The sequence below is a fragment of the Haliotis cracherodii genome, unplaced genomic scaffold (genome assembly GCF_022045235.1).
Source record: "Haliotis cracherodii isolate W230 unplaced genomic scaffold, xgHalCrac1.p SCAF_10, whole genome shotgun sequence".
Classification (NCBI taxonomy): domain Eukaryota; kingdom Metazoa; phylum Mollusca; class Gastropoda; order Lepetellida; family Haliotidae; genus Haliotis; species Haliotis cracherodii.
The window spans coordinates 20249856-20261959 of NW_027266265.1; the positions used below are offsets into that span (position 1 = coordinate 20249856).

At 41.3% G+C, this 12104-nt stretch overlaps 1 protein-coding gene across 1 annotated transcript in view; it reads left to right on the forward strand.

Moving 5' to 3' along the window:
- Positions 1–12104, forward strand: part of LOC139454188 (ribonuclease P protein subunit p29-like) — a 14485-nt gene continuing 2381 nt past the window's right edge. Inside the window, exons 1-4 of the mRNA XM_071235752.1 lie at positions 1–150; positions 314–375; positions 800–1014; positions 3265–3333. Coding sequence (XP_071091853.1) covers positions 102–150; positions 314–375; positions 800–1014; positions 3265–3333 — 395 coding nt within the window. The 5' untranslated portion in view covers positions 1–101. The remainder of the gene's footprint in view (positions 151–313; positions 376–799; positions 1015–3264; positions 3334–12104) is intronic.

The window sequence follows — 12104 nt, forward strand, 5'->3', positions numbered from 1 at the left end:
GTTCCTTCAAAATTGAAAACCTAGCATTGGCTTAGAGAGCGAAGCTGTTGATATATTCTGAACCACGATTCGCTTGACAAAATGAAATTATGTAACTCGTGATGTCTGAAATAGACCAAAGACCAACAATGGAAACTAAAGCCACCACAGGTAGTACTATTCGTATACTGGTGTTTATTTAGCTAGATCTACCGACCAGAACTCCTACACAAAGAAATAATATAAAATTGATGTATATTACGTCATGTTGATGGACATGCTCGCATACATGTATTGGTGGGTTCACTTTTTGTCCAACATGTTGTTGTTGCAGATACTCTATACAGTCAGCTCCCGTTGTCAGTCAAGATCCATGGACATGAATTAGGACTGAAGGTAGAAAAGATTATGTTCTGTTGAGGAACTTGAAAGGACAGTTTGTGCCTATCATATCTATATTTCAGATTTGACTCTTGTACATATGACAACTGAATTGAATACAATAATAAACAATGATCTGTGTTGTTTTCAAAATACCGATACTTTGTACAGTGATTAGGCCAAATGAAGTATTAAATAAATAATCAGTATATATAAAGCATGTTAGGTATTCAGGGCAAATGGATTGATCACTGAAAATGAGAATTTTTCCACATGCTTTATAACAATTGTTACCCCTATGCATCGTTATTTGAAAAGGAAAATTAAGATTTTATAATGGTCGATACCTAAAATGATTATGAGTACCAGGCTTAATGTGATATTATGTTCTGCATGTATAACACATGGTAACTTGTTGCATTTAATCTCTTCACTCCAGCCAATCAAGAAGCAAGGCTTTGTGACCGCGTTCCTGGAGAAGCACCTACCAGTGCGCAGACTGCAGCAGGGGGAGGGTGACATCAGCCACAGGGTTGAGTTCCTGGATGCCAGGAAAAGGAAGAAGGTTAAGGACGCTTGTGTTGGTAAGAAGGGACTGTCAAACAAGGACAGGAAGAGACTCAAGCTGTTTGACATCAAGAAGGATCAACAAAGGTAAGTAAAAGAAGAGGACAGTAAATGGCAACTTCGACTTCGTATAACATCTCCATTTTATTTTGATAAATACCCTGGACTTTTTCGCCACCATAGCTTCATTTCAGAAGTGATGTCACAACTACCATCACTCCTGTCTCTAACCTTGCACTGAATTTCTCTTGCATGTAGAAGCAATGTGATTGGACAGCTATTTTTAAGCATTAAACTGTTTGTGGAAGACTTAAAACAAAGCTATGGTAGCGATTGGTTACAGCGTATTTATCGTAATAGAAAGGAGACTGACAATATTTCAGAAAAATTCAGGGGGTGACTGAAAAGTTCTGAGCCGAACTATGATGGACTGCGTTGATGGAGGTGGTTGCTAATTATTTTGCAACATAAACCTCTCCAAGGTCCACAAACTTCTGCAAACAATGCTGTCCACCTCTAAACAGTGGCAAAGGAAAGAGTATTATTCCCTAAAGTTGACACCATTCCACATGGATGGTTGTTTGAGTTGGCCCTTTCAGCTGGAGGTACTTGATAACAGTCCAGTAGACAAATTTTAAAACTCACTCTGCATTTCTTTCTTCTTCATTTTGTGGAAACGATCCTAAAACAAGTTTCTAGCTTCAAACAATAACACCTCACCCCAACACATCACAGTCGTCACTGTGGTCACCATTAGAAACAATGGTCCGAACACGAACAGGTACCTGACCACATGAAGACTCCATCATTATCTTCTCTTTTCTATCACCTTGGATCGAAGACCCGTAGTGGTATGGTTGATTGTTCCCTTGTTCTGAGCTCATTCAGTCTCTGCGGTAGTGATTGATGGCTTTGACAACGCATCAAGAGATGCCAAGCTGGTCCATCAAACCATTTTGAGTGAGGACTGTCTTATAGAGCATACTGGCCGGAGAAGGGGTAATCCACTCCCCCTCGTAAACGGTTTTGTGAAAGTCGTGGCTGGATAAGCTTCCCCTAGTTCAAAGCTGCGTGGCTGTTCAATAGATTGACATCCTGTTCAAAACCACAAAACACATGAGTTACTGGATATCATGTTGTATCTGTCCTAGTAGCGCAAAGGGGTTTTAGAAGCAACCCATACACAAGTCTGTCTATTATGACACTAAACATTATAACAATCATTGGATTAGATCATAGTTTAGAACCAGCTTCCTTGTGCATGTTTCACGGTTGAGGTCTGTTTACAGGCTAGGGTATCTGCTCTCCAACCATGGGATAAATGCATATGAAAATTTGAACCTTTTACTAGAAATTGTTTATTTATATACTTATCCTGTCTCACATGCTAAACGCCCACCCAACCATTCCTGCATCACAGGTACACCAGCCTGTACGCTCTTGGAAAGAGAATGATTATGCCGGGGTTGTCATGTGATCAGCTCGCATTGGCTTTAAGTGGTGACCAAGGTGATTACTGGGATGTGTTGGGGTGAAGTGTTTTTATTGGAAGTTGGAAACCTGCTTTAGAACTTGTTTGAACACCAAGATCGGAAAAGAAGGAAGAAATGCATATCATGCGATAGGATAACTAATAAATATACAATTTTCAATTTTGTGTCGATTTTGATCAACAGAGAATACCTCGTCACTTTGATGTCAGCACAAATATGCTGCCCTGTTGCGTATTAGGTTCAAATGAAGCCTGTATGTATGGAAAGTACAGCACTTAATACATGCAAACTGTGGGTGTATAATACGCCTTCATCTTTAGGCTCCCTCTTTTCAGCCACCCCTTGTAGAACCTGTTGCTCGACTTCTGACATGAATGCCAGTTACAGCAACATTAGTAGGTCCAGTAAGTAAGATGTAACAAGATGTAAAATAGATATGGGTGTTTCGTGTTTTCACAATTATTGTAGGTGCCAGCAAGTTATTTATAATCATGTGCCGCCAGGCCACATGACTATACTGCTTACTAACACTGATCAATGAGAGCTTTTCACCCTTTTCTTTGAAATTAATTATCCCTCAGTAGCATTTAAGAAGCTGAACTGTCAATGAAGGACTTCTTCAAATGTTCAATTTATCAGTAGAGATGCGGGTACCTTTATGAAGGGTTGATGCAGATAAGATACTTGTTATCAGGTGTGTTGTTATTTCTGAGATGGAAACATGTGTTGTGGATATTTCTCTTGAAACACCACATTGATTTAGATCTTAATATCAGGTCAACAAAAAAAATAGAATTGTATTTTCTGTAAAGATTCTGATATTGTGAATACATGCTTCCCACAGGTATGAGGATTATCTCCCCCTGAATATCCTGTGGACAAGCTACGTGAAAGACCTCATAGACTTCCAGCAGTGAGTAATCTTGTGACCCTGACAACATGGTGGTGTATTTGGTAGAGTCTCATATCTTTCCACTGGGGAGGATCCCAGTGCAGACCATATATCCCTCATGCTTGTATGATGAGACATAAATGGGCACTATTTGATCGACTCTATGGCTTGCCTGGTTGTGTGTGGGTCATCATCCACAGGTTGCATGGGTCATGCTTCCAGTCACTTGTTTGCCTGGTCTGGACTCAATTATTTAGTCTGCTGTAATATAGCTGGAATAATGCTTACTGCAGCCTTAAGCCACATTACCTTACTGAAATCTTTGACCTGTAATTTAGCTTAGCCTAAGGGACCAGTTCAAAAGTTCGATGTCGGACCAAAAACGTAGTTCCATAAAATTTGAGACATACTTGCTACCCCCCCCAAACTTAATTCTAAAAATGTTGAATTCCTGAGTTTAGTGGCCTCTGTTGTCATGCATTCTCATGTTTTGTCCTGCTTTTTAAGAAAGTTTATCAAATGAAGTTCATTTACAAGGTGTTGACAATCATTTGTAGGGTTTGTAAAGATCAAATCTTCCGTTAGACCACTCATTTTATTTTTTTCGTTTCACGTGCCTGCCACCCTTATTGTAAAGCTGCTGGATAAGAAATAAATTAAACATAAAAATATTTATGTTTTACCTTACCTGACGCTACACAGTGCTTTAGCTTCCCTACCTTATACAAACAGACAGTACTAGAAGGAAGAGACAGTTTAAACAGACTACAGCCTGTGTCTCAGCCTCAATGAGCCATCCCCCTTGGCCCCTACTCCTAACACTCTTCTCTGTCTGCCCTAATGCACAGATGCGTACATGGAACAGATCGTCACAAGCCGGCGCCAGACTGTTGCCTCATTTCACCGAACTGTGCCCAGTGCTTCCCGGATTGTCAGCTATCGCCTAATCGTCATCAGCTATCGCCAGAGTTCGCCGGATTGTCGCCAGCTCCATAGGTCGCTGTACAGTCACCAGGACGCTTTTTTATCTCGCCGATCATCGCCTACTCAGCGTACTTCGTCATCTGGCCATTCGGATGATGAGCAACATTTTGTACCAGACTATAACAAAGTCTCTCACTCCGCCCAAGTGGAGCACAGAGTTTTGGAGTCTGGAGAAGTTCTCCTCCCATGTGACCAGTAGGTAGCTGATGTGGACATGTCATTGAACACTGCTTTTATGACACTACCTGTCCACCATTGATTCAAGTTCCGAGATTTCGGAAGGAACACTATCCTTTCCACTCTATGGAATTTTCCAACGTCCACCCTCCTGTTCGGACGTTTGGATGCTCGTTGGTTCTTCTCAACCCAGTACCTCGATTCCGATGACAGATTCTCAACTTGGAAGAATGGACACCGCTCTCCGTCACTCTCTTTATCGACTGTCCGCGGTGGCTTCCGCCAACTCGGCCATACACGACTGCTTAGACAAGAATCCATCCGAGGCTAATGACCAGGTCCTTTCTGTCTTGGATTGGTAACAGCATCAACTTGTACACATGTCCACTTAGGTACAATACTGCCTTGGATCCATCACCATCACCAGACGCCCTGCCTTGCTCAGACAGTCCTCCTGGGATCCGTTGTACAAGACGCAATTGATGGTCTAGGTCAGCTCTCTTCAATGGCGAGATTCCTACTGTTGCCAAGGAGGCCCAGTGTTGTGATACTAATCAACAACTGTTTTGTCTCCTTAGTAACATGGAACATCTGATTTCTTCTCAGCTCTCTCAGCTGCGAAAATCATACGTTGGGAAGAGAACTAGTTTGAAGAGCAAGACCTCTTCTTTTTGGCCCTAATGACAGTCCCACAGAAAAGATTGGACCTACAAAGCCCCCCAACTTGGACGCTTTCCCGGCGGGGACCAGCGAGGGAAGTGACTCTCTTCGGACGCCTGACAACTGGCAACTCCCTTTGCCATTTTCCGCCAAGTCTTCCTGGTGCCCAAGAATGGTTCGTCCAAACTACGAATGATCCACAATCTGGTGCTATTCAACCTCAATTATTTCACGCCTCCACCACATTTCCAGATGATCTCCATCCAGTCTCTGTGCCACCTCCTTCAACCGATGGACTACCTCATCAGTCTGGATCTCCAGGATGCCTACCTGCACGTTGCCATTCAGGCAACACATCGTCGTTTCCTCCACTTCATCTTCCGGGGCCATCACTTTCAGTGGAAAGACCTCCCATTTGGCATTTCCATGTCTCCATGTCATGGTTATTCATATGTATAACCCATCCCATCATTGCGTTCCTTCACCGCAGAGGGATTCAGTTTGGAGCCTACCTCGACGACTGCATCCTCGGTCACAGGATCCATCAAACCCTGAATCTTCAGCACGAATTTACGCTTTGCCTTCTCCATCGGTTGGGTTGGATGATCAACATGGAGAAATCGGATCTGATTCCTTCTCGCCATTTCTTTCATAGGTGGTCTCTTTCTGACAGATCTCTCCTAGATACAGGTTCCTCCAGATCGGAGAGCCCTCTCTCAACCTCTCTATCTCCGCCAGTGGGCTGTTGACCTCAGCTCAGGATCTGACGTCCAGGGGTCGTCTTCAACTGCGTCCCCTTCAGCAGTTTCTCCAGCCATTTCTGCGCTCAGACCTGTCAGGCCCCCTTCTTCCTCTGCTATGGGAATTACATCTGATGCCAAGGTAGGACCATCCCTTGTGCTGTTCCTCTTACTGTTATGTTGATACCTAGGAAAGTTTTGGTCCCATTTTCCCCCCTCTTTTTGAGCCAGACCTTGCCTTTTCCCTCTGTCAAGCGATGTTCTCTCTTCAGACCACCATTCTGTTCCGAGAGCGCTTGACCTACATCTTATCCCCTTGCCTGCTGTTCTGTGAGCCTCTCCCTTGACTTTCTGCCGGGCCGTTTTGTTGTGCTTCCTCCTCCTCCTCCCTTACCGTTGGCACCACTGTGTACTCTACATCTGATGTCATCCAGTGAAGAATATGAGGAGTAGGGACCAAGGGGAATAACTTGTGGATGCTGAAGCAAGGGCTGTAGCCTTTTTAAACTGACTCTTCGTTCCAGTACTGTCTGTTTGTATAAGGTAGGGAAGCTAAAGCACTGTGTAGCGTCAGGTAAGTATAAAAACATTGCATTTAATCAGAAATGTTGATATATCGTCTGCTAAGCTAGTCCCACTGTGCATGTCGGAAGTGGGGCTGCTGGGAAAATCTTGTGTTGTGAAAAAGTGTGTGAGCATGTGTTGGCCGGCGTGACAGGTTGTTTTTGTGTGAGTGGTGTAAGCTGAGGAAGAATAAAAGAAGCAAAGTGTCTACAGCGGTTGGTTTTGGTTATTGGACTGGCATTAACAATGGTAGCAGAGCGTGGTTGCTGAAAGGATTGATAATTCCCAGACATAAATATCACTTCTTCTCACACATTTGTGAGTGTATTTCAACAAACAAGTAATTTTTGTGATTGATGCAGTGAGATAAAAGTGTGTTTCGGAGAGATCGAAACCTGGAAATTTTGGAGTGTTGACATTTTGTTGATTAGAAGATAGAATGGCAGCGAAACTGAATCCCCCCCGAACTCTGCAAAGGGAAAAGTTATGAGAGATACAGACAGGAGCTGAAATGAGAAAATGAAACAAGGAATAGTATTAGCTTTATCACTCCCAGAAAATGAATGTGGTATACGAGAGAAAGTATTTGATAACATCCCTCTTGAAGATTTGAAAAACGAAAAAAATGGTTTTGAAACTCTGATAGCTTTCTTTAACTCTCAGCTTGGAAAAGATGATCTTATTGATAGTCTTGAAAAATGTGAAGATTTTGAAGATTTTTCTAGGGAAGTGGGGCAATCAATCAATGAATATATCTCCAAATTTGATCAAAAATATAATAAGATATTAAAGAAAAGAATGAGTCTGCCACAGGAAATCTTAGCATTCGAACTTCTCAAATGTGCTAAAATTACCAAAGAAGAAAAAATGTTAGTGATGACAGGTATGGACTACACAAACCAAGCCACTTCATATCAACAGGCCAAATTATCTTTGAAGAAATGTCTAGGACAACAGTCTTGTGATAGAGGAAATGGTATGCAGTCAATTAAAGTTGAATCCTCAAACATCATTAATCATGACAATGAGGAAGCTTTTGCCAATCAGTATACGAGTTCTGTCAGAAGTCGGAGTCGAAGTTACATGCATGGCAGAGCACGTGGCTTTCGGGGCAGAAGACAAGGCTGGAGAGGATTGAGACAGCCAGAGCGTAACATGAATCCAGTTGGCACCAATGGGAAAACTTTGACATGTTTGGCCTGTGGGTCTTTCAGGCATTTAATTGCACACTGTCCTCACAGTTAGGAAAATATGTCTAAAGTTCACTATGTTGAAGGTGGAAGTGAAAATGAAGAAACTGTTGGACAGGTCATTTTGTTTACAGCAAACATTAAAGATAACACGGCGCAGTTAGGCAATGATGCAAGATGTTGTGCGGTATTGGACAGTGCATGTTCAAGTACAGTATGTGGCAGAATGTGGTTGGAAGGGTATATGGACTCGCTGGACAAGAAGGATAGAGATACAGTTACAAGATGTGAAGGTGTGAAAATGTTTAAGTTCGGTGGAGGTGAAAAACTCAAGTCACAAGGTAGCTATGAATTACCAGCATTTATGGAAGGAAAGAATGTGAGAATTCCGCTTTTACTTTCCCTAAGGTCAATGAAGGAAGCATGTGTCAAATTAGACTTGGAACATGACTCAGCAGAAATCCTTGGTGAAAAAGTTAGTTTAAATTACACATCATCAGGACATTACTGCATTTCCATAGACAAGTATGAAAAAATGCCTGTTGAAGAAGTTAATAGTGTATTGTTACACAAGATGGAAGATGATGAGCGTTACAAGGTAATTCTCAAGTTACATAGAGTTCACCCACCCACCGGAAAGGAAACTTGTTGCTGAAATGAAAGATGCAGGAATGTGGCGAGATGAATTCCAGGACACAATCAGCAAAATTTATGGAAATTGTCAGATGTGCAAAGCTTATACAAGAACACCTGCCATACCTGCTGTAGCCCTGCCAATGGCATCACAGTGCAATGAAACAGTTGCAATGGATTTGAAGAAGTGGGGAAGTAGGTGGATTCTTCATTTGGTTGACATGTGGTCAAGACTTACCATTTCTGTGTTTATTCAAAGAAAAACACCTAGCGAAGTAATTGACAAAATTATGACTCATTGGATCGGTGCAGGTTTTGGTGTCATGCAAGCTATATTAACAGATAATGGTGGTGAATTCAGTGCTGACGAGATGAGAGAGGTAGCCAGTATACTGAATGTTAAGGTTCGCACCACTGCTGCCGAGAGTCCAATCCAGAATGGTCTGTGTGAGAGGATACATTCTGTCGTTGACACGATGCTCACAAAGATGGAAGAAGAGTGTCCAAAAACTCCACTGAATGTTCTCTTGTGTTGGGCAAATCTGGCCAGAAATGCTCAACAAATGTGGCCAGAAATGCACTACAAATGTGGCATGGATATAGTAGTTATCAGCTTGTGTTTGGACAAAATCCCAACTTGCCGAATATCATGACTGATAGTGTTCCTGCCCTGGATGGTGTGATGAGAAGTGAGGCATTTGCACAGCATTTGAATGCTTTGATCTTACCCGCAAGGCTTTCATGGAGTCGGAGGCAAGTGAGCGGATATGTAGAGCTTTGCGATCCAAAATTAGAGCACCAGAGGAAATCTACAATAATGGAGAACAAGTTTATTACAAACGAGAAGGCAGTGAGAAATGGTTAGGTCCAGGCAAGGTGGTTTTCCAGGACGGTAAGGTTATTTTTGTGCATCATGGTGGTGTATTTGTAAGAGTCTCCCCAAACACTGATTAAGGCAGGACATGAAATTGGTGAACAAAAGTGTGAAGCGGCTAATCTTTGAGGACAAGAATTTGAAAATGACATTTTGAAAAATCTACCTTTTGAAATGCTTGAGTGTGACAATCATGTGACTGTCTCTTCAGATCGTCAGACAGCCAACACAGATGGTGGAAGTGTTGATACTATCAGTCTATGTAAGAATGATCAGATAATGTTCAGGGAGACAAGCTCAGATGATTGGGTGATTTTTCCACAGTAATAAGTAAAGCAGGGAAAGTTTCAGGTCAAAATAGGAACTGGTGTAATGTGCAAGTAGAGGGAGGAGAAAAAACAATGAGTGTAAATCTGGAACGTGTTGATAGCTGGAAGCGTGTGATCCCAGAGAAAGTGAATATTTTTCCATTCCAAAGTAAAGACATGGTGAAGAAAACTGTGTTAAAGCAAAACTAGAAGAACTGAACAAGTTGAAAGAGTTTCATACATATGAAGAAGTTCAGGACTGTGGGCAGAATAGAATTTCAACCAGATGGGTAATATGTCAGAAAGGAGAACAAGTCAAGGCCAGGCTTGTAGCCAGAGGTTTTAAGGAAGATGTGGAAATAGAGAGAGATTCTCCAACAATAGGAAAGAGTGCATTGAAAGTGTTTTTAGCTTTGGCAGCTTATCACAAATGGACTGTAAAAACCACTGACATTAAGTCTGCATTTCTACAAGGCAAATTATTTGATAGAGATGTGTTCATCATTCCACATCAGGAAGCTGAAATGAAAAATAATGGAATCATATGGAAGTTGGAGCATTGTTTATATGGTTTGAATGATGCAGCCAGGCAATTCTACAAAAGTGTCCGAGATGAATTATTGCAACTGAGGTTTGTGCAATCTTCACTTGACCCTGCTTTGTTTTATATGCAAGACCATGGTTGTCTTATCGGTATGATTGTTAGTCATGTTGATGACTTTTTACATTGTGGACAGATGTATTTTGAGGCTAATGTGATTATGAAGCTTCAGGTGCAATTCTTAGCAGGAAAAATAGAAACAGGACAGTTTAGATATGTGGGTTTTCAAATCACACAAGATCCTGTTGGAATCATGGTAGATCAACAAGAGTATGTGGACGAGTTGGAGATAGGAAACATTTCATTACAAAGGAAGACACAGAAACATGAACCTCTCAATCCTCATGAGCATACCAGGCTCAGAAGTCTTGTTGGAAAGCTCAACTGGCTTGTACAAGGTTCTAGGCCTGACCTTGCATTCGAAATGATTGAACTCAGCACAAAGTTTAAGAGTGGAATTGTGGATGATCTATTGTGGGCTGTGAAAGTGATTCAGAAATTGAAGACTCTAAAGGAAAGATTTACTTTCCGTACATTGGGAATTCTTTTAGTTGGAAACTTGTGGTTTTCACAGATGCCTCACATGCCAATTTATGTGATGGTGTGAGTAGTGTTGGAGCACATGTGATTTTCCTTGTTGGGGAGAATAATTGCATGACATGCTGGCAAGATAAAAATAGTAGTGAGATCTACAATAGCTGCAGAGACACTGAGTTTGCAGGAAGGACTTGAAGATGCAATCTATTTAAGAAAACACATTGAAGAAATGACAGGCATGAGAGGCATGACAGGTATGTTTAACATTCATGCGTTTGTTGATAACAGAAGTGTGGTGGAGGCTGTACATTCAACCAGTCTTGTTGATGACAAGCGTTTGAGACTGGATATTGCCACAATTCAGCAGTCTCTACAAAACAAGGAAGTGACCTCTGTCAAGTGGATTCCTGGTCAACGCAATGACAAAAAGAAGAGCGTCTGGGGTTCAGCTTTTGAGTGTGTTGCAAACTGGACGTCTTCAAAATTGATGGATGGTGACTTTGTGATAGTTTAAAAGATGCATGTGAGTGATAGTATGGGGCAGAATAATCCCCAAGGCAGGAGGGAAGTCTACCCCTGAGATTGCCTTTCACATGCCCGTGTACATTGTATTCTTTTAAATATAAGTTATAAAGTCCTTAAATATATTTGAAAACATTAATATCTCTACAGATTTTTATGAACAATGTTTGACACTGACTTCTCTGCTTGCAAGTAATGAAGAAAAATAGAAAAAGAAAATGTATTGAATGTTGATATATCATCTGCTAAGCTAGTCCCACTGCGCGTGTCAGAAGTGGGGCTGATGGGAAAGTCTTGAGTTGTGAAAAAGTGTGTGAGCATGTGCTGGCCAGCGTGACAGGTTGTTTTTGTGTGAGTGGTGTAAGCTGAGGAAGAATAAAAGAAGCAAAGTGTCTACAGCGGTTGGTTTTGGTTATTGGACTGGCATTAACAAGAAATGCTCATTTTTATTATGTCTTTCGCTTGCAGTATGGACCCTCTTTACAAAATATAATGTTATATATAAATTCCATGTCTACATCACTATCAGGGATTCAAGAAACCAGCTGCAGATTTAACTCAAAGGCAGAATGACTTTCATATAAATCAATAAATGACTGACATAACTATTTATTTTTATTTTGACCGACCGTATGTGTGGAAAAGCTGGAATAAATATGTGAAACATAAAATTAAAACAGTGTGGCCTTATACATTACACACTGCACTGGATGGACTATTGCTTGTGATGACAAAACCCTACCTTGAAAAAAGACTGGATGTATTTATAGACAACCAACAGCATATGGATGAAAATAGAATCATAGTGTTTGCTTACTTTAGTTACTATTATCAAGCATTGAGAAATCAGATAAATTGATTTTGTTGGATGGAAAACTTGCAGGGCCATTAACACCCCCACCCCTAAACTTAAGACATTAAGATTTTTATCCGACATCAAACTTTTGATCTAAGGCCATCATGTTTACTTCACCAGTGACCTCATGGGAAGTTTTTGAGGTG